Genomic DNA, 22,656 nt, shown 5'->3' on the forward strand with positions numbered 1-22,656 from the left:
AAGCGGAAGTTTTCTAAGCAAATCTCCAGGTGACCGCTGTGGTTCAAGTGGCATCAGCCCTATACCTCCCAACAAAAGTGAACGGTCTTCCTCCCCACTCCTCTTCCAGCAATACGCTCCACTCCTGGCTGTGTTCAGCTCCCAAGGCCAGTCAGAGCTGATCCTTCTGCAGAAGGTTCAGGAATACTGCTATGACAACATCCATTTCATGAAAGCCTTTCAGAAGATTGTGGTTCTCTTTTACAAAGGTATGTATCTGTGTTGTTCTGCCACTATGCTTCCGTGTTTTGTTGAAGCTCTTTTTGGGCCACAGCAAGGGGAAATAGATGGGGAAACAGTGGGTGACTTTATTTTTCTGGGCTCCAAAATCACTGCAGATGGTGACTGCAGCCATGAAATTAAAAGACGCTTACTCCTTGGAAGGAAAGTTATGACCAACCTAGATAGCATATTCAAAAGCAGAGACATTACTTTGCCAACAAAGGTTCGTCTAGTCAAGGCTATGGTTTTTCCTGTGGTCATGTATGGATGTGAGAGTTGGACTGTGAAGAAGGCTGAGCGCCGAAGAATTGACTGCAAGGAGATCCAACCAGTCCATTCTGAAGGAGATCAGCCCTGGGATTTCTTTGGAAGGAATGATGCTAAAGCTGAAACTTCAGTACTTTGGCCACCTCATGCGAAGAGTTGACTCATTGGAAAAGACTCTGATGCTGGGAGGGATTGACGGCAGGAGAGAAGGGGATGACAGAGGATGAGATGGCTGGGTGGCATCACTGACTTGATGGACGTGAGTCTGGGTGAACTCCGGGAGTTGGTGTTGGACAGGGAGGCCTGGCGTGCTGCGATTCACGGGGTCACAAAGAGTCGGACACGACTGAGCGACTGATCTGATCTGAAGGGGTGATGCAGAGGGGGACATGGGTTTCTGCTCATCTCTGAATTTTAGTGAGGCAGCCACATTATGTAGAGAGAGAAGGTATTAATATGAACCCCATAGACGTCTGTGGCCCCAGGTCCCGGTCTGATTAGGCCCCTGTGCACTTCTCATTGATGGAAATGGCTAGAAGACTGGTGATGAACTTATAATTTTGGGAAGTGGGAAGGGAGGGTGGTGAAAAAGACTGTAATTACTAAAAAGAAGGTCTGTGTTCGAATTGTAAGGATTAGTTCTAACAACAGTGATCACCAGAAGCATGTTCAAACCTTTCAGATACCATCAAGCTGGTTCTAAATTAGCTTTAAACTTTGTGTTTTAGTGATTTGGCTCAACCAGTCTCCTGTTTGCCCAGGAAATGACTATTTTTAGATTTTCACATTTACTGTCTGTTCATTGTGTTTATAAGGATTAGGTTGCCATGACAACTGGTACTGCCAGTTTATTAAAAAATGAATGCTCTAGGGTTTTAACTGATCTCAATGTCTATACCTATAGTATATTTTTAAAAAATGATCCTAGACTATTCTTTGGTATAGCTTTGTGTAGTTTTATGAGGGGGGGTGGGGCGGGAGCATTTAAACAATGATACATTTTGAACATGATGAAATGTTTATTAGAATTACTGGTATCTTAAATGGCATAACACAGAAGAAAACTAAAGTATAAACTAATGGACCTCCCTGGTGGCTCAGACGGTAAAGAATCCGCCTGCAGTGCAGGAAACACGAGTTCAATCCCTGGGTCTGGTAGATCCCATGGAGAAGGGAATGGCAACCCACTCCAGTTTTCTTGCCTGGAAAATTCCAGGGATAGAGGAGCCTGGCAGGCTACAGTCCATGACATCACAAAGAGTCAGACACAACCGAGCGACTAACAGACACGCACACAGCAAATACATAAATGAGTACCAGTCAAATGTTTCTTTGCTTTTTGATGCGTTCTTAAATTTGTCTGTTTTGAATGACAGTTTGGAATGTAAAAATTTTACATCATCGGTTGCTAGCTATTTGGGAAAAAATGCATGATAGCATTTCACAGAGTTTTAATTGGCTCTCCAGATTCTTCAAATGCATTCATCTTGCCCACAAGTGTGTGGGTGATATTTTTGCTTTCTCAGCACTAAGGTATTCGGGCACAATTTTTTGTGTCAGTGGGAGACTGTGATGACTGCAGAGTCCCATTTGAAGTTCAGTAAAAGATGTTTTTGTTTTTGGGGGGGGGGGGGCCAGGTCTGTCTTAGACTCGCTTGGATATGGTTGTGAGATAGCAACGTCCTAAAACTAGGGTTTACATGATACCCCAGGTCATGAGATAGCAATGTCTTAATGCTAGGCGACCCATCAGAACCAGACCTGCAGGTCCCATGGCAAACATACCTGTGGTGCCCAGTGCCCAAGACAAACTACTTACTAATCAGTAAAGGCATTTAGGTGGCATATTAACTTTTAACGTCCTATTCTTCAGATTTCTCTTTTTAACTGTTAATGAATATCAGCAACTTTCCCCATTACACTTTTTATAACAAACCACTAACAGCTAGCAAAACTGGCGGCTTTGAGTTATTTCCTATTTTTCAGCCCCAAACGCTAAGGAACAGTGGCCTGGCATTATAGCCAAGGAAGGGGCACCAAGAAGTACAAAGAAGAGGCATTAGCTGTTCCTTAGGCAGTAGATTAACCAGGTGGTCAGCTTTTAAATAGATTGTTTCAGTTAGTACAGTCTGGTGAGCATGAGCAGGCCCAAGGGAACATGGGAAGATAAGTGTCAGCATCAGTTCTATTCTGGCCCAGCTGTTTTTGGAAATGAAGTCAGGAAACTTGCAAATAGAAACCTAAACTATATTTTACTGAAAAGTTAAAACTGAATATCATTTTCTAAGTAACTTCACAATTTTCCACAAAATTATACATATAGGCTGTTTTTCTGAATAAAATAATTGCATTTCTTTCTCTTGAGAACATGGAATCCCTGAGGAACGGTTGTTCTTTATGACTGTTAAGAGAGTTACTGTGTTTACCTTCCTTTTTATAGTAGTTTTTACCTTTGCCTTATTTCATTCAGCAAACACTCGTGCACCAGTAGACAAATATTTCCTCTGTCTTTCTATGGATTTGGATGTTCTTGTCCTGTGTTTCATATGCCTAGGAAGACTTGAGGACTGTGTTTGTTAAAACACTCCTTTTCCAGTGCCTGTGTGCGTGTGAATCACCGGGGGAGCTTGTTAAAACAGATTCCCCAAGGATTCTGATTCAGTGGGTCCAGCCTTGGGCCCTCAGATTTCCCTTTTAACAAATTTCCAGGTGATGCTATGACTGTTGGTCTCAGATCACTGATTGATCTAAAGGATGTTTATTGAATGCCAGAAGTGACAAATCCCGTGAACTATAGTAACATGGTTAAGATTATGCTTAACCATTAATTCCATATACACATATACATTTTATAAATATCAAGTAGTGTTTTGTCTGCTTCTTTTATCTAGTGATGGGAAGCCCTTTACATTTTGCTTTAAAGCCAGTTTTCAAAAATGTAATGGAAATCATTTCTCCTTTCCCATTTTAGAAGTCGCTCAGTCATGTCCGACTCTTCGTGACCCCATGGACTGCAGCCTACCAGGCTCCTCCGTCCATGGGATTTTCCAGGCAAGAGTACTGGAGTGGGGTGCCACTGCCTTCTCCGAATATCTCTATTACATACACTCATCTTCCTGTATTGCTAGAACTTGAGGATAACAGAAACTGTGGGATATGACTCCCTATGTCCCCTCTGGAAACCTAATTGCTTAAAAGAATGCCATTATTAAAATTTTTATTTTTATATATTTTATAGAAAAAAAATAGTGGAATGAAAGTGAATAAACTTTGAGTAATGCTTTGCAGCAATGAAAGGAGAAAGTGGTGATTGGTCACTTACTGAAGATTTACATTTTGTACTAGAATCTAGATTTTTATATTTCTAAGGCAGTAAGGAAAACAGTAAGTGCCTCACTACTTTTCTAACATTGCAGTATTCACTTTCTAAAATAAATTTCTTTCTTCCTAAAGCTAGGTACTGTATTCTCAGCATGTAGGTTTGGAAAAATATAAAACTACCGCCTCAAGTACTGTTAGTATCTCTATTATGGCTTTTATTGTTTGTGGATATATCTTAGATTAAATTCTGTTCCTCACACACATTTTTCTAAAAGAAGTTTCTTATTCTAAGAGATTTTTGACCTTCTCACATATAGTCCCAGCTTTCTTAGGGTAAATTATATTTGACTCATGTCCCTATATGACACTGCTCATAAAAAGTACTGAATTTTATGTTTCAAGTGACATCGTTTTCAACTTAAATATTTAAATAACTGACATCACCTAACACTGTGCAGTTGTCATAACACTCTTAGGATATTGTCTCTTTGACCCTCGTGAAAACCCAAATTTTGAACTAAAATTCTACACATTGAGACATATTTAGTTTTTCTTATCAGGTTATTTATTATACATGAACTGAGTGCAAACTAGCTGTCAAGTCTTATGTTAAATGCTGGAAATGAGATGAACAAAATAGTCCCTGACTGCCTGGATTTCAGAGTATAGAAGAAAATCCAAAATTATAATCACAATGTGTCTGTGTATTCATTCACTCAGTCATGTCTGATTCTTTGCGACGCCATGGACTGTAGCCTGGCAGGCTCCACTGCCTGTGGTATTTTCTAGGCAAGAATACTGCAGTGGGTTGCCATTTTCCTCTCCTATAATCACCATATCAGTGGCAAAAATAAGGCTAGTACCAATAAATGATGATGAGAAGTGGAAGGATGACAGCAGAGGGGCCCCTAACTCAGAGCTGAAGCTAACTTGGTGAAGGAAAAGGGAAGGCTCTCAAGGGACCAGAGAATTTTCCCAGAGGTGATGAAGAAGTTGGCCACATAGAAGGGAGAGAAACGCACTGTAATATGAGGGGCCCTAGTACAACTGTGGAAAGTCTCCTTTCTTACTGTACTTTTACTGATTGTCTGTATTCCTAGTAGGTAGTTGGGGGAGATCCCAACACTTTGTCATCTCCATCTCCCGGTTATAATGAACTCTTCTCCCTACTTTTCCTTAGTGGAAAACACAAGTTCTCTCTCTCCTACATTTGTCAAGGAGCTCCTTCCATTTGTGATTAGATTTTTTCCTACACAAAAGTTAACTTTCTTTTTGATATTCACACTTTGCCTCAAAGTTGCCCTGTGTCATTGCTTCTGTCCCTTCTTTATCATTTATTTCCCTAGAAATTTGGTCTTGCAGCAGGTGTTTATTATTAAATTCTTCCACGAGCTCAGCTCTGCACAAAGTTGTTCTGATTTTTCAGTAGATGATATATCTGGTAAGTTTTACCTGTCATGTACAGTCCTTTTCACAAGCACAGTCACCAACAAGGATTCTAGTACTTGCATGGTCTCTTTTGGCCTCTGTGGGGCAATCAAATGCAGGAGTGAGCTCTCAACCTTCATAAGGAAGACACGAGACAGAGTGTCACTAAGCTACACTCTGTCGCCTTTGCAACCTGTACATTGTATCATAACATGATTTATTATGTGAGAAGAAAAAATAGAATTTCCCTTTAATTCTATATTTTATTTTATAACGTTAACAGTAGTAGTTGTTCAGTTCAGTTCAGTCGCTCAGTAGTGTCTGACTCTTGGCAACCCCATGGACTGCAGCACACCAGGCCTCCCTGTCTATCACCAACTCCTGGAGTTCACTCAAACTCATGTCCATCGAGTCGGTGATGCCATCCAGCCATCTCATCCTCTGTCATCCCCTTCTCCTCCTGCCCCCAATCCCTCCCAGCCTCAGGGTCTTTTCCAATGAACACCCAGGACTGGTCTCCTTTAGGGTGGACTGGTTGGATCTCCTTGCAGTCCAAGGGACTCTCAAGAGTCTTCTCCAACACCATAGTTCAAAAGCATCAATTCTTCGGCGCTCAGCTTTCTTCACAGTCCAACTCTCACATCCATACATGACCACTGGAAAAACCATAGCCTCGACTAAATGGACCTTTGTTGGCAAAGTAATATCTCTGCTCTTAAATATGCTATCTAGGTTGGTCATAACTTTCCTTCCAAGGAGTAAGTGTCTTTTAATTTCATGGCTGCAATCACCATCTGCAGTGATTTTGGAGCCCAAAAAAATAAAGTCTGACACTGTTTCCAGTTTCCCCATCTATTTCCCATGAAGTGATGGGACCAATTGCCATGATCTTCGTTTTCTGAATGTTGAGCTGTAAGCCAACATTTTCACTCTCTTTCACTTTCATCAAGAGGCTGTTTAGTTCCTCTTCACTTTCTGCCATAAGGGTGGTGTCATCTGCATATCTGAGGTTATTTGATTATTTCTCCCGGCAATCTTGATTCCAGCTGTGCTTCTTCCAGCCCAGCATTTCTCATGATGTACTTTGCATATAAGTTAAATAAGCAGGGTGACAATATACAGCCTTGATGTACTCCTTTTCCTATTTGGAACCAGTCTGTTGTTCCATGTCCAGTTCTAACTGTTGCTTCCTGACCTGCATATAGGTTTCTCAAGAGGCAGGTCAGGTGGTCTGGTATTCCCATCTCTTTCAGAATTTTCCACACTTTATTGTGATCCACACAGTCAAAGGCTTTGGCACAGTCAATAAAGCAGAAATAGATGTTTTTCTGGAACTCTCTTCTTTTTTCCATGATCCAGCAGATGTTGGCAATTTGATCTCTGGTTCCTCTGCCTTTTCTAAAACCAGCTTGAACATCTGGAAGTTTATGGTTCACATATTGCTGAAGCCTGGCTTGGAGAATTTTGAGCGTGACTTTACTAGTGTATGAGATAAATGCAATTGTGCGGTAGTTTGAGCATTCTTTGGCATTGCCTTTCTTTGGGATTAGAATGAAAACTGACCTTTTCCAGTCCTGTGGCCACTGCTGAGTTTTCCAAATTTGCTGACATATTGAGTACAGCACTTTCACAGCATCATCTTTCAGGATTTAAAATAGCTCAACTGGAATTCCATCCCCTCCACAAGCTTTGTTCGTAGTGGTGCTTTCTAAGGCTCACTTGGCGTCACATTCCAGGATGTCTGGCTCTAGGTGAGTGATCATACCATCGTGATTATCTGGGTCGTGAAGATCATTTTTGTACAGTTCTTCTGTGTATTCTTGCCACCTGTTCTTAATATCTTCTGCTTCTGTTAGGTCTAACTCAATGAAACTAAGCCATGCCATGTGGGGCCACCCAAGACAGGAGGGTCATGGTGGAGAGGTCTGACAGAATGTGGTCCACTGGAGAAGGGAATGGCAAACCACTTCAGTATTCTTGCCTTGAGAACCCCATGAACAGTAGTTGTTAGTACATGCATATAGTTTGTAAACCAAAAAATATACATATGTTGGGAGTGTATGTGCTCAAAATTGTCTTGCTAATAGGAGAACATGATGAAAACAGTTTGGAAGTTAGTAGTATAAATCACAGGCATGTTAAAGATGTCATAAAAACAAATTCTATAAAAAGGACTTTTAAAATGCATGTTTGAGATAATTAGTGTTCCTGGAAATTTTCTGCAAAGCGTTCTTACCCAGTAACAAATCACTTCCTCGAGTTGTGAACCATCTTCTTCCTATGGCTATGAAAACTGGGCTTTGATGGCCAGAGCTAGGAAAGTTCTTTCATCATTGTGAGTGGAGAGTGCAGAGCTGGAAACATGAGAAACTCAAAGACTAGAAGCTAAGAGTAATTCCTTAGGACTCTTAATTATAATTTCTAAGTCTAGTCCTTATAAATGAATAAACCCAGATTTCTATCTTCCTTTGCAAAACGTAGTGTATTTAATGATCAAAATAAAAAATAAAACACACTTTTATATTTTCTAAAACCAATCATGTGCATTTTTAGTCAATTTAATCTCTTCAATTGAATCTGAGAGCCAGTTATTAATTTTAAAAAACAAGACTTTTGTTATGAAAAGATCAGTGATATTATGAATGAAAACAATATCAAATCATTTCTCTTGTTTTTATAAGTTAAAGGTATATTTTAACTACAAAAACATCGTTAGAATGATTTATCAGCATTTGCAATGGATTGGGTATATGCTTTCTATTTCATTTCACACTCCAAAACCCCAAAAGACAACCCATTACAACATTGGCAAAGTATGTAGGCTATTGTTTCCACATTCCCCTTTCTATTCTTAACATTAACTATTCTGAATTAATGATAACTTCAGAGTATCAAGGTATATTTGTGGAATTTAGAGTTTTAGGTAGTAGATATTTAATAGATACGGAGAAGGCAATGGCACCCCACTCCAGTACTCTTGCCTGGAAAATCCCATGGACAGAGGAGCCTGGTGGGCTGCAGTCCATGGGGTCGCAAAGAGTCGGACATGACTGAGCAACTTCACTTTCACTTGTCACTTTCCTGCATTGGAGAAGGAAATGGCAACCCACTCCAGTGTTCTTGCCTGGAGAATCCCAGAGACAGGGGAGCCTGGTGGGCTGCCGTCTATGGGGTCGCACAGAGTCGGACACGACTGACGCGACTTAGCAGCAGCAGCATTTAATAGATAACACTTTCTCTTAAAAGCCTGTAGGAAGTCTGTCTAACACGTCTTTCTCTCTGAATAGTGTATAAGGAAACTCATGTGATTTAGATATTGTGGGAAAATAAATTTAGGACAGCAATAGAATGATGTAGAACTTTGGATTCTGTGTATATTGGTCCCATGGTATACCCAGGAAGCTCATCTTTATATTTAATCATTAATATTATCATTATTGCATTCTATCTACAATATATATTTTTTCGTTTGCCCTTTTTTTCTCCTAAAGTAAATCCCCTTAAAAGACCAGTCATTTGAGGTCGCTGCTTAATCAAGATGTGTTTGAAACTGGCAGGACAAAGGGTATTCTGAAATGCTAGAATTGCTGATTCATTGGCAAAATAACCCAGTTTCCTCCCAGCAAATTAACACTCTAAGATTTCCAAGTCCCAGCCTCACCATCATCACTAAAGTACTGACAGTCCTATCTACTGGGCTTCCCCAGTGGCTCAGAAGTAAAGATCCCACCTGCTAATGCAGGAGACAAGGCTTCCATCCTTGGGTCAGGAAGGTCCCCTGGAGAAGGGAATGGCAACCCACTACAGAATTCTTGCCTGGGAAATCCCATGAACAGAAAAGCCTACAGTCTGTGGGGTCACAAAAGAGTTCGACATCACTGAGCAACTAAACAACATCACCACCCGAACTGCCAACATACTCAGGACACTGTGCTGTGTGGAAACAAGCTTGGTTCTTGTCTTCTGATAAGTTTCAATATGCGTTTCTTTTATAACAGAATTTTAATATTTGAAGTGATTGCTTTCTATTAAACTGTAAGACATGAACTTGCTTTGAAACATGATATGTATGTAATAACTTTGAAATGTTTGATTTGAAATTGCAGCTGATGTGCTGAGTGAAGAAGCGATACTGAAGTGGTACAAAGAAGCACATGTTGCCAAAGGCAAAAGTGTTTTCCTTGACCAGATGAAGAAATTTGTGGAGTGGTTACAAAACGCAGAAGAAGGTATGATTGTATTTAACGGCCCTGGTGGCCATTTAGCGGGTCCTTTCTCACTGTAATTCAAAATAGCTCCTCCCTCCACAGATTTTTTTTTTTTTTTTGGCTTTGTAAAACTGAAGTTCTGAGCCTTCATTTCTGAATCAAGGCAATGAAAATATCTGCATGATAAACAAAACAAAATCTCTTAAATTATCCCTGCTGCTGCTAAGTCGCATCAGTTGTGTCTGACTCTGTGCAACCCCACAGACAGCAGCGCACCAGGCTCCCCCGTCCCTGGGATTCTCCAGGCAAGAACACTGGAGTGGGTTGCCTTCTCCAATGCATGAAATTATCCCTAGTGGAGGACAAAGAGGAAGAAATAATCAGATGTGAAAGGAAAAAAATAATTACATTTATAGGATTGTATAAATTTTTTATAGTGCCTTTACTGGTTGACGTGCTTACGTGCTTAAAGTGGGAATACAAGTTGGAAGAGCAATAATGATGAGACTTAATCCAACTAGGCATGAGAAGTTGATGATCCAAGTAGTTATAGTCACCAGTAATATTTCTGAGTATGTTGCCTTTTTAGAAAGTCAATTTCATTTAAAAATCAAAAAGTTTGCTTTCTGCCCTATGAGTCTCTTCGTCAATGGACACCCAGGCAAAAATGTCTTTTTTTAGGGGACAGGGAGATAAGAATAGAAACTATTTCCTGACCTCGTTTAACAGTCTCAGAAGAAAACGACCTGACTTGTCTCTCTCTTCTCTCGTAGAATCTGAATCTGAAGGTGAAGAGAATTAGGTGGCTCCAGAAGCACAATACCCTGGTCACCACACAACACTTTTATTGGGAATGCTGAGCCATTTGAGAAGAGAAACTTGGCTTCCGTTTTCACAAAGGAAAAAAAAAAAAAAAATAGGATAGGCTTCCCTTTTGCCGAGGGGGAAATGGTTTTTTGTTTTGTTTTGTTTTTAAATGGAGCCCTGAGGCATCAGCGATTATACTTGGGACTCTACCTCTCACTCACTATTCGCTAACTTAAAGCCATTCAACAGGGAGTCCAGTAGGTATCTGAGGCGAAATACTCCACAGACTCCCCTTTTTTTAGCTGTATTTTTCAGGTACTATGTGGTGAACGCCCCACTGGTGTCTATTACAGGGCCACTTTGGTAGTTGTGTATCTGCTCGTGTATGTGATTTGACAAACCAGTTTTTTAAAATAAATGGCTTTTTAAAAATCTGGGCTTATATTTTCAACGCTTTTATTTCTTTACTGTCCTGACTTCTGTACAGATGACATTTCAGTGTCAGGCTTTCTTTCCCATCCAAAATGCTGAATGGTTCTTGTCGATCAAAGCACTTCTACTCCTTGTATCACTGGTGAATATATTTCACTTACCTTTGTAGTGTAATAGAAATCCACCCAAAAGTATAGGCACACTAGCACCAATGCCATGAATTGATAATAATAATATTATCTGCGTGTGAGGGTGTCATTTTCATTATGCAGGAAATAAAAAGGACAAGAATAATTAGAAGTCATAGGATAAAGAGCTTTACAGCCCCTTGAAGTGACTAGCATACCCCAGGGGGCGCTTATATACTCTTTCCTAAGATTGTTCTCCTGGAAAATGCTCCTCTTTCATTCTGGTTTTTCCTTTCAGTCTGCATCTTATTTCTTCCAGTCCATTAGTTCATGGCAAGCCTCCATCTGCCCCTCCTTCTGCCTATCTAAAAATGAGAATTATGAAGTTAAATGGTATTCACATCATAGAGTGCATATTCAATGTGTTTATTTGAAATGAAAAAAGTGAATAATTTTTATTGAAAGCAAACTTGGCAAACTAATTTGACAAGTCCTGATTGCCAATTAGTATACATGGCAGGCACACTCTGCAAGTTAAATCTTCATCTCTGATGTTTTGACAGATTCAGATAAAGATTAAAATATTGAAAATTACATTCAATTTGTAATAACAATTTCATATGTCAACTTTTATGTATTTTAGATTTAAGTTTAAATCAGCATGTTCCCTGTCATTTTACGGATCTTGAGTAAGATGTGTGAAGAAGATATTTGACTTTAACCCCACTGTTTCCAAAGTATCCACACTGAGACCTACTGTCCTAGGTCTTAGTGACCAAGTTAGTGACCAAGATGGAGCTAAAAGTCCCGTTACTGAGTTCCACACCTGTGCCCTTTTGTCCCTATTTTCTGCTGTCAAATTATAATAAAATGTATGTTTCTACAGTTCAATCAGAAGGTTTTTCAAGAAGCTTCAGTAGCACTTCTACTGAGCAAACATCTGGGAAGTCAGTTTTCTACCATATAAACTACTTAATGTTTTCTAACACATAATATTTTTTCCAAACAGAGCTTAAGATAGTGATTTTCAGGTAAGTAATCATGGGTGAGGGGCTCCCTGGGTGGCTCAGCAGTAAAGAAGCTGACTGCAATGCTGGCGATGCCAGAGATGGTTTAATCCCTGGGTCAGGAAGATCCCCTGGAGAAGAAAAATGGCAACCCACTCCAGTATTCTTGCCTGAAAAATCCCGTGGACAGAAACATGATGGGCTACAGTCCATGGGTTCGAAGAGTCAGACACGACTGAGGTGACTGAGCAGGTATGCACAGTCATGGGGGAGAAGAAGGATACCTATCAGCAAAAACTTACAGAAGCCTCAAACCAAAGCCCTTTCTTTCTCTGAAAGACAAGTGTCTCTTTTACTTTTTAAAAGTAAAACTTGTCCTAATTATACAACTAATTGCATTAGTTATCTATTGCTACACAGCAGATTATCCCTACATTTAGCAACTTTAAACAACAGACATTTATCCTATCAGTTTCTGTGATTTGGATCCATGAGCAGCTCAGCAGGGTGGCCTCCAGCTTGACCTGTCCTGAGGTTGCAGTCAAGCTGTTGGTGGGGCATGCAGTCCTCTGAGGCAGCATTGCTTCCAAGCTGACGGTGGTTTTAAGATCAGGCCACTCAAGATGGCTGCTCTCTTGCTCTGTCCACATCAGCAGTCCCCAACCACTTTGGAACCAGAGACCAGTTTCCTGGAAGACAATTTTTCCACGGATACGGGGGCAGGGGCGGGGCTTCAGAATAATTCAAGTGCGTTACATTTATTGAGCTCATTGAGCAGGAAGCAGAGCTCAGGCAGTAACTGTGAAGACAAAGCTTCTGTTGCTTGTTGGCCTCTCACCTCCTACTGTGTGGCCAGGTCTAGGCTGGGGAAAAGAAAGTGTTAGTGGCTCAGTCGTGTCCCACTCTTGGCAACCCCGTGGACTGTAGCCTGCCAGGCTCCTCTGTGCATGGGATTCTCCAGGCAAGAATACTGGAGTGGGTTGCCAGGCCCTCCTCCAGGAGATCTTCCCAACCCAGGGATCAAACCTGGGCCCCAGATTCTTTACGTCTGAGCCACCACCAGGGAACCCCTGCTCAATAAGTCCCAGCCTCGTCTACACCCTCATCACATGACTGACCTTCTGTCTTAGTCATAGAGTCTAATCTGTAAATGCCTCCTTGCGCCAGGCCCCAGGTGCTGATTGTTCTAATCATTAGATCAGACCCCTCTACTCAGTTTAAAAGGAGCGGCCTTTCTGCTGGTTTTCCTGGTAACTGATGAGCACACCTGATGTCAGTTCCCTTGTAACTGGTAACCTCCCTTTGTCCCCTGGTACCAAAGACTGCACGTCTTGCCCTGGTGTCTTTGCTGCTGTCTATCGACTTGATGGGGTGTTGCTCCAGGATCCTGCTTCAGATAAATAAGCTCCCCCATCCATTAAAACATTAATGTCCCTGTTGCTGCCTTGGAGCTCTTTCTTCAGTCTTGAGGCTGGGTGAGTGTGGGGCCTGTGGGATGCGGCCCCAAAGCAAGGATTGGTGGACCTCAGTTCCTTGGTGACGTTTCGCTATAGACGCGTGTCCCTTACCACAGGTCCTCTACTTAGGTTGCCTGAGAGTCTTCATGGCATAACCCCTGGCTTTCCCCAGAATGAGTGGTGTGAGAAAGGCAGCCCTGGAAGGGCTAAGTATTTGAAGTGACCTACCATACTGTCAGGTTCTACTGGTGGCACAGACCAACTCAGGTACAGTGCGGAAGGGGGCTACATGAGGTGTGACTTCCAGACAGCGGGGAGACGCGAGCGCTCTCTTGGAGGCTGGTGACCACAGTAGTGTCAATCTCTATTAATTAGTCTTACTATTAGTCTCTATTAATACATACTAAAATCGTTTCTAGTTAGATGAAAACTGTATGTTAGAGTTTTTAATCTGAATAGATTAAAACTAATGTTAATGAAAGCACTAAGAGACAATGTAGGAAATATCTTTTATATTTTTTTATCTGGCTGCATTGGGTCTTCATTGGGGCCTGCGGGATCTTTCATCGTGGCGAGCAGGCTCCAGAGCACAGGCTCGGTAGTTGTAGTGCAGTGGGGGGCAAGTTGCCCCATGGCTTGTTGGGAACTTAGTTTTTACGTTTTTTAAATGTTTTTATATTTTTTACAAATATGGCTTTGTTAATTCTTTAAAAAGTTAAGTCTATTCTGTACCATTTTTATCCTGCTCTTTATTAAGTAGTGTTTGATACCATTTTGCCACGTCAATAACTATCCTTCAAGTATATGATTTTAAAATATGTATAATTATCCTTGGTATGGATGGAGCATAATATAATACTCTTTATGTTCAATGTAAGTTCAATTACTACTCTTTATGTTCAAAGTGTCTTTAAATGTTTTGCTTTTAAAAATAACCGTTTAAAATATTCTGACATAAGGTTTTGTTCATCTATGGTTATTCAGAAAAAAATAGAAATGGAATTTGGGTCAAGGGATTTGAATAATTTTAACACAAGGGAGTCTTACTTTTGAATTTGCATTTCTAAAAAATCTTTATTTGGCTGCACCAGGTCTTTTTGTAGCACACAGAATCTTTATTTGCAGCACGTGGGATCTAGTTCTGTCACCAGGGGTTGAACCTGGGCCCCCTGCATTGGCAGTATGGAGAATATCTTATTAAGCCAAGAAAAGCAGCTTCTGGAAATACATCAGGTCCAACATGGCTACAGGCAATTATTTCTTTACACCAAGTTCTTCTGAAAAATTACTAACTTCAGGGTTCCTTGTGATAGATGTCTTGACACCTCCATGGGATTAAAATATTTCTTCCAGGAAAAACAACTTTTTAGAGCTAATCTTTGCATCCTTAGAACACCTTGTTTTGTGTGTGTTTCAACTGTGTACTTACATATAAGAAAGGAAAATGGAATCTGTGGACTGAATAGAAGCTAAGCACACCTGTGTGAGCAGGGCTGCAGTGAAGACCATGCACGTGAGCACAGTCCTAGAGGACGCGCCCTCCCAGCCTCCACCGCTCCCTCCTGTAGGTAGATCGTCATCCTGAGTTCTGACAGCGTAGGTTCATTTCCCCTGTGTTTGAAGTGACTGCATATAGGATCAGTTCACTTAGGCCTTCTTTTGTTTAACTTTACCTAGTTTCGTCGTCAGTTTCTATGTTGAGTTCTTTTCTGGTATGTGATTAAGTGGACCCTGTCAATCTACAGACAGTAATACCCAGCTCTTTCAGCAAAAACATAGGAAACATGAGGACACTTTTTTTACTGAGCCAAAATGTTGCCCTGTTTTCTTTTAACACAGAAAAGAATTCCTAGGCACATTTCTGCTCGTCAGAGATCATTTTGGAAATCGCATGTATTTCCTTAGAGTAGTCATTACCAAAAAAAAAAAACAAACTACGCCTGCCTTCTCTGAAGGACTAGTTGCATTTTATATGGGCAGGATAGATAATGACATCATAGATTCCTGTGACCAGGAATTGGGTGTTCTTGTACCCATATTTTGGCTTTTCCTTCTGTGTAAATAGAGGAATAGAGAAATGAATTTGGAATTGGTTGGTTTGAGCTTAGAGGACCATTCTGTCATTAATTAGTTGATTAACTTAAATAGTAAGTCACTTGTTCCGTTGTTAAGTCATGTCCAACTCTTTGTGACCCCATGAACTGCAACATGCCAGGCTTCCCTGTCCTTCACTATCTCCCCGAGTTTGCTCAACTCTTGGTATTTACTCTGCTTAATTGTAAAATAAAGGCTTGTACGAGATCAGTCCTTAAACTGGGCCCTCACAGTTCACAACATCCAAAGTGAAAAGTAAGACTGTTTTCATCAGATGCTCAGATTCTTATGTCTGTGACCTGAGAAAGGTAAATATAATTAGGCTAGACTGTGGGTTCTTAAATCTCAGCATGCATCAGGGGCACCCAAATGACTGAAAATTGATTGCTGATCTCACCTCCCTGCTCAGTAGGTGTGGCGCAAGGCCTGAGGACAACTTCTCAGTGATCCTTGAAACACCTGACACCAGTCAGGACCACACTGACAGCCACAGAGCCAGATGGTTACCAAAGTCCACTCCTGTGCAGCCATCTGCAGTCCGCTAGATCTTCAGTAAAGGAGGTGGGTTGTACTTTGCTTACCTCTGTATTGCCATTCAGCATAGCTTGGCAGGAAGTTGGTGTTTGAAAAATGTTTGAATGAATAAATGAACAAATGTGCATTAAGAATTCCTTTTTAAAGGGTTGATCATAAATTCATCCTAATGTGTTCCTATATCTTCTTTGAAAAGTTCAGCTTTGGGACCATAGTCTGACTGCTCCTTAGTAAGAATTTGAATTAATGAGCTAGACAGAAATCCATGACTATTGATTGCGGCATTCTATTGAAGCAAAGCCAGTAAAACTATTGAAGCAGAGCCAGTAAAATGTGGGGCCATAATTTACAAAATGATCTGACCCTGTCTTTTATTTTTTTTTTTCCAAAAGTAGCAAAAATACTTTCTCATGAGGATTGTCTAACCAGGCTCTATCTGCACCAGTACATTGTGGATATTGACCAACTGTGAACCCCTCAGCCTGCCCTCTCTGACCTAGAATGGGTCTAAGAGAGGGAAGCTCTAACTGGACTTGATTACTGGTTTTCAAACTTTATCTGAAAACCACCTGGATCACATGGCAGAGTGAGTGAGAGTCGCTCAAAATCTCATGGAGGCCTTGTTAATTATGGGTTGTAAACAACAGCTCCAGAGTCTCTGACGCAGTACACCTGGGGTAAGACCTGAGGATTTGCATTTTCTAACAAGTTCCCAGGTCATGCTGTTCCTGCTGAACCCGTGACCACATGTTGAGAACCACTGGGCTAGCTAATCTGTAAACCCTTAGGAATAGGCATGTTGAAGCAACCCAACCTCACAGAATGGGACTTTAATTTAGACTAACTCAAAAGCTACTGAATTTGTATCATTTCTTCCCTAGCTCTCTCAAGCTCCTGTCTTCCCTGAATCCTTAAGTATTCTTAAGAAGTATGAGAAAGTTTGAAAAATCTAAATTCAGACAGTCTTGACTTCTTGCAATACAAAAACGCCTTTGAGGAAATGCTGGAATCTTTCTTAGCATTCTCTTTCCTCTTGAACAGGAAAGCCCAGTGGTTTTCTGAGTGTAGACTTCAGACCAGCAGCAGCAGTATCATCTGGGAGGGAGGCAGAAATGGAAAATTTCAGGATCCACTCCAGAAACTCTATAGGTCAACCCAGTGATCTATTTTAACCAGCCCTTTTGGTGACTCTGATCCACCGTTAGGTTTAAAAAACCACTAGCCTAACTTAAAATCGGGTACCAGATTATCTTGAAACACATCTATAAAAGACATGAAGGTAGCAGGACAATTAGAATTTCAGGTTTTGGCACAGGTAAGGGGTTAGTGAGACAATAGAGGTCACTATTTTTGAAGGCCGGATCAGAGACTGGAAAATATCTTTGGGGGCAGGATGACCCACTATGCTTCGGGTAAGTGGGTTTTGTTTTTGGTTTTTGTTTTTTTCTTCTTTCCTGATTTAAGAAAATAGAGGATGTCAATGCCCTGTAACTACATAACTCAGACCAAGCTGTGGAAGTGGCTGCTATCCCGTATGAACTCATTTCCCAGATGCATGGGAACAAACACCTTCTGAAAAGTTATAGTTCTTCTAGAAACTAGTTTTCCCTCAATTTCTTATGTTCTTATTGAGCAATGAAATGAAAATGTATTTTCAGATTTTTTTTCTTCATCATATCTTACCATCAATAAGCATAGAAATAAGTTTAGTAGTAAAGAGCAGCAGCTCTTCTAAATAAAATAGAACTGGAAGATGAGTATTCTTGAAATAATCTCCTGATCATAGGAATATAGGGGCAACAGAAGAGGGAAAGATGAATGTTATGTGTACATGCATATAGGAGTCTAGATAGGAGGATTACATTTAGGCTAACTGGCTTGTAAATAAAGATTTTAAAATTCTAATGTCATTAGCAAATGAAATATCTGATCATTTCTCTTTTTTTCACCAAATCTTAAAGCTTTTCCATGGATTTTAGAAAAGGGGTTTACTTTGCCCAGTACAGGCTCTAGTCTTCTGTTCACGTCAAAGCATGTTTCACATCATAGTCATTACTAAATGACTTCTGAAATATTATGAACTGCGGCAATGGCCCGTGAACTATTTACAAATGTGTTTTACATTTTCCAGATATTTGAGTTTTTCTAATATGGTTTGCTACTTTCTAGTTTAATTTCACTGTGATCAGAGAACTCATACACTATGATTTCACAGCTTTAAGTTGATTTAAACTTGTTTTAGAGTCCAGTGTTTGGTCTGTCTTCATGAAAGTGCCATATATTCTTGACAATAGCGTGTGATCTGCAGGTCTGATCTACAGGAATTTTCTGTAAATATCCATGAGAACATGATGGTTGGTGGTGTTCAGAGGTTATGTTCTTTAATGATTTCTTTGCCCTGTGGCTGCATCGATTTCTGAGAAAGGGGTATTAAGATCAACTCTGGTTATAAACTATCCCTTTCTCTCTTTAATTTGACCTACTTTGCTTCATATATCTGGAAGCTCTGTTATCTGTTGTATATACATTTATGATTAAAGTGCCTTTCTGATGAAATGTCCAATTTTTCATTATTGGAGAAGGCAATGGCACCCCATTCCAGTACTCTTGCCTGGAAAATCCCATGGATGGAGGAGCCTGGTAGGCTGCGGTCCATGGGGTTGCTAAGAGTCGGACACGACTGAGCGACTTCCCTTTCACTTTTCACTTTCATGCACTGGAGAAGGAAATGGCAACTCACTCCAGTGTTCTTGCCTGGAGAATCCCAGGGATGGCAGAGCCTGGCGGGCTGCCGTCTATGGGGTCGCACAGAGTTGGACATGACTAAAGCGAAAATGTCCCTCTTTACCTCTAGTAATAATCCTTGTCTTGAAATCTGCTTTATCTGATGGTACAGCCACTCCACCCTCTTAAGGAATACTATTAATATTTGTATGGCATATCTTTTTTCATTCATGTCCTCTCAATCTGTACATTTATATTTAAAGCATGACTCTTGTTCACAATATAACTGAGTCTTGCTTTTTGAAAAATCCATCTCAATAATCTGCCCTTTAAATGGAAGGCTTGGTTCATTGTTAATATAGTTGAATTTAAGTCTACGATTTTAGAATGTATTCCTATTTGTCCCCTCTGTCTTTAGTCCTCTTTCTACATTTTCCTGCCTACTTTTAGAATTAATTGAATATTTTTTAGAATTCCACTTTAATTTATCTATTCCTTTCTAGCTGTACCTCTTTATATTTTAGTGACAGCTCTAGGGAACAAAATGGACAATCTTAAATTTTTAGTTTACTTAGAGGTAATATTGTTTTATTTTGCATAAAATATAAATACCTCATAACTGTATAGACCTATCTACCCTCTCCTCCATCCTTTGTGTAATTGTTGTCATATATATTCCATCAATGACATTATACCTATAGAATATAATATTAGCACTTTTTATTTTAAATAGTTATAAGCATTTTTTTTATTAAAGAAAAACATGTGTTATACCTCTTTATTTTGCCATTTCTGATGCCCTTCTTCTTTCCTGAATAGCTGAGTTTTCATCTGGTACCATTTCTCTTCATTATAAACCAAAAACCAAAACCCTAATTTTTATAATTTTTAGAGGTGTAGGCCTACTTACAAATTATCTTCAGTTCAGTTCAGTTCAGTCACTCGGTTGTGTCCAGTTCTTTGTGACCCCATGAACCGCAGCACACCAGGCCTCCCTGTCCATCACCAACTCCCAGAGTCCACCCAAACCCATGCCCATCGAGTCAGTGATGCCATCCAGCCATCTCATCCTCTGCCATCCTGTTCTCCTCCTGCCCTCAATCTTACCCAGTGTCAGTCAGGGTCTTTTCAAATGAGTCAGCTCTTCGCCTGAGGTGATCAAAGTATTGGAGTTTCAACCTCAACATCAGTCCTTCCAATGAACACTCAGAACTGATCTCCTTTAGGATGAACTGGTTGGATCTCCTTGCAGTCCAAGGGACTCTCAAGAGTCTTCTCCAACACCACAGTTCAAAAGCATCAATTCTTCAGCACTCAGCTTTCTTCATAGTCCAACTCTCACATCCATACATGACCACTGGAAAAACCATAGCCTTGACTAGATGGACCTTTGTTGGCAAAGTAATGTCTCTGCTTTTTAATATGCTATCTAGGTCAGTCATAACTTTCCTTCCAAGGAGTAAGCGTCTCTTAATTTCATGGCTGCAATCACCACCTGCAGTGACTTTAGAGCCCAGAAAAATAAAGTCAGCCATTGTTTCCACTGTTTCCCCATCTATTTGCCATGAAGTGATGGGATATATGTATATATATTATTCTTTTGAATAAAGAGGAGTGGGATACACTCACCAGGTGTTCTTCTCTTCCTCCAAGTGCCAACTGTCCCATTTTTTGTGCCTGTACCTTTATCTCCCTGATTTTTTTTGGTTACTTTCCAATGCCTCCAAGTAATTGTTTTTCATATTTTGTTTAGCCTTTATATTTGTTATCCATGGGGAGCTCTTTGAGACGCATGGACTGTGGCCCACCAGGCTCCTCTGTCCTTGGAATTCTCCAGACAAGAATGCTGGAGTGGGTTGCCATGCCCTCCTCCAGGGGATCTTCCAACCCAGGAATCAAACCCATGTCTGCCTGCATCTCCTGCATTGCAAGCGGATTCTTCAGTAGGAGCCACCTGAGAAGGGCCTAGTCACACAGTACCCAACCTGTTTTTGTTCAGTTAGGCCCCAAAAGTCGAGCGATCTAGGAGGTAACAAAGGAGGGTGTGTGCCTGCTATGAACTTGGCATTCGACTCTACCACACTCAAACACGAATTCACATTCTACTCCAAGCCAAATGCTAATCAGAGATGTATGAAAGCCAGTTAACCCATGGTTAACTTGACTCCTCACAGTTCCAGAGAGAAGACTCTGGTTCCAGAAATCCTCCTTCACCCTAGATTACCAGCTCTGTCAGGTACTAGTTACTTTGGCAGAAGTAAGAGAAGTCTAATGTTTTGTAAAAATCAGTGTAGTTTCCTCAGGAAACAAACCTGTATTACAACTTAATCAAGAAAGCAGCTATACTCTTGTCGAAATTAATCGGCCACTACCAGAAGCAGAACAAATAACAATAATAATCAGGGACTGGAAATTGCTGCCACAGGAAGAGAGAATGTTTTTAGGTCGTAATTTATATCACAAAAGTAATATCACAGTGAATGAACATCAATGTCACACCCGGGATGGGGGGTTTGGTTATCAGGTCTCCAATAGTTTCATATCATTATAGACACCTTTAAACCTATTCTAACTTATGTTCTAGCTCATAGAGAAAAGCAAAATTATGAATATTGACACATTTCCTGTTAATTTTAATATCACCTCTACTGGCAGTTTGTTCAAAACACTTAAAGGTAATGATGATAAACCACTTTAGAAATAGGCTGTGGGTTTCATTATATACCAGAACTTCTTCCATGACTCAGTGTTTTCTGTTGAAGTATATCAAGATATAAGGACACCGTATCTTGTACTGGTCAAGATTCTACCAGGGAAATAGAACCAGTAGGCTATTTATATATAGACAGACAGATAGATAGAGATATATCAATAAATATAGACAAAAACACACATATATACATACATGGGGATGGATACACTATTGTGCATGAAAGCTGCATGTAATAATAAAATTGTATTATTTAATCTCATTTTAAAGTGCTGAAAATAGTATGAATTCAGTTCGTCTTGAGATTAAAATGCCCAAACTGTCAAGGAAAATCTCCAAACTATTCTTAGAATAGTTTGGGGGGACAATGTTCACATTTGAAGTCTACAGTAGCATGGTTTTGGGAAGCAGTGCATCAGATTAGGATTCAAAAGACCATGGTCTCAAATTTTATTTTAGTTTTAAAAAAAAAAGAGACCACAGTCTCTTTGTTCTTCATTCTTATTTTCTCTTGGTTGGTGTCTATGACTCCCTAATTCTTGGAAATGCTTCAGAATTGCCTTCTGACCTCTTCAAACCTTATCAATAAGCTCTTGCTGCTGCTGCTGCTAAGTCGCTTCAGTCATGTCCGACTCTGTGTGACCCCATAGACGGCAGCCCACCAGGCTCCCCCGTCCCTGGGATTCTCCAGGCAGGAATACTGGACTGGGTTGCCATTTCCTTCTCCAATGCATGAAAGTGAAAAGTGAAAGTGAAGTCGCTCAGCTCTTATGACACCCTAGAAGAATGATCGTCATAGAAAAATGTAACACTTGTTAAAGCCACAGATCACAATTTTTTACATGCTCAATCAAATTCATAAAAGCCACTGATACCTTCCTCTGCCACCCTGTGGATTAAAATAATCATATAAGTCAAATATTAATTCCTAAAGTTGTTTTAGTTAGATGAAGTCCAAAGGCTTATTTTTTCTGCTTGTATATAAAAAAAATGTTGTTTTTCTAGTACAATGACTAACAAAGTTTCAAGCAAGTAAATAAACTCCCTGGAGGTCCATTTTTGTGTATTATTTTAAATACAGGGAAAACATTCTTGTTGCTTAAAATCATGCTGAAAATAATGATTCTAATAATGAAAGATTTGCTAGGAACTAAATGAATAAAATAGATACTGCTAAAGATTGAACCGCAAAATATGTTAGAAATGTGTGCATTCAGGGAAAGTGCATAGAACTCACAAAAGAATGTGCTGCTTCTGGGAAAAAAATAGCAGGCAGCT

At 40.2% G+C, this 22,656-nt stretch overlaps 1 protein-coding gene across 2 annotated transcripts in view; it reads left to right on the forward strand.

The window, feature by feature from the left end:
• BZW2 (basic leucine zipper and W2 domains 2) overlaps window positions 1-10,729 on the forward strand; it is a 62,559-nt gene extending 51,830 nt beyond the window's left edge. For both annotated transcript variants that reach the window (XM_010862169.1, XM_010862168.1), the window contains exons 10-12: window positions 110-248; window positions 9,384-9,506; window positions 10,259-10,729. In XM_010862169.1, the coding sequence (XP_010860471.1) occupies window positions 110-248; window positions 9,384-9,506; window positions 10,259-10,287 (291 nt within the window). In that variant the 3' untranslated portion in view covers window positions 10,288-10,729. The remainder of the gene's footprint in view (window positions 1-109; window positions 249-9,383; window positions 9,507-10,258) is intronic.
• Window positions 10,730-22,656: the final 11,927 nt, after the last annotated feature.

Source organism: Bison bison, unplaced genomic scaffold (assembly GCF_000754665.1).
Source record: "Bison bison bison isolate TAMUID 2011002044 unplaced genomic scaffold, Bison_UMD1.0 scf7180017864479, whole genome shotgun sequence".
NCBI lineage: Eukaryota > Metazoa > Chordata > Mammalia > Artiodactyla > Bovidae > Bison > Bison bison.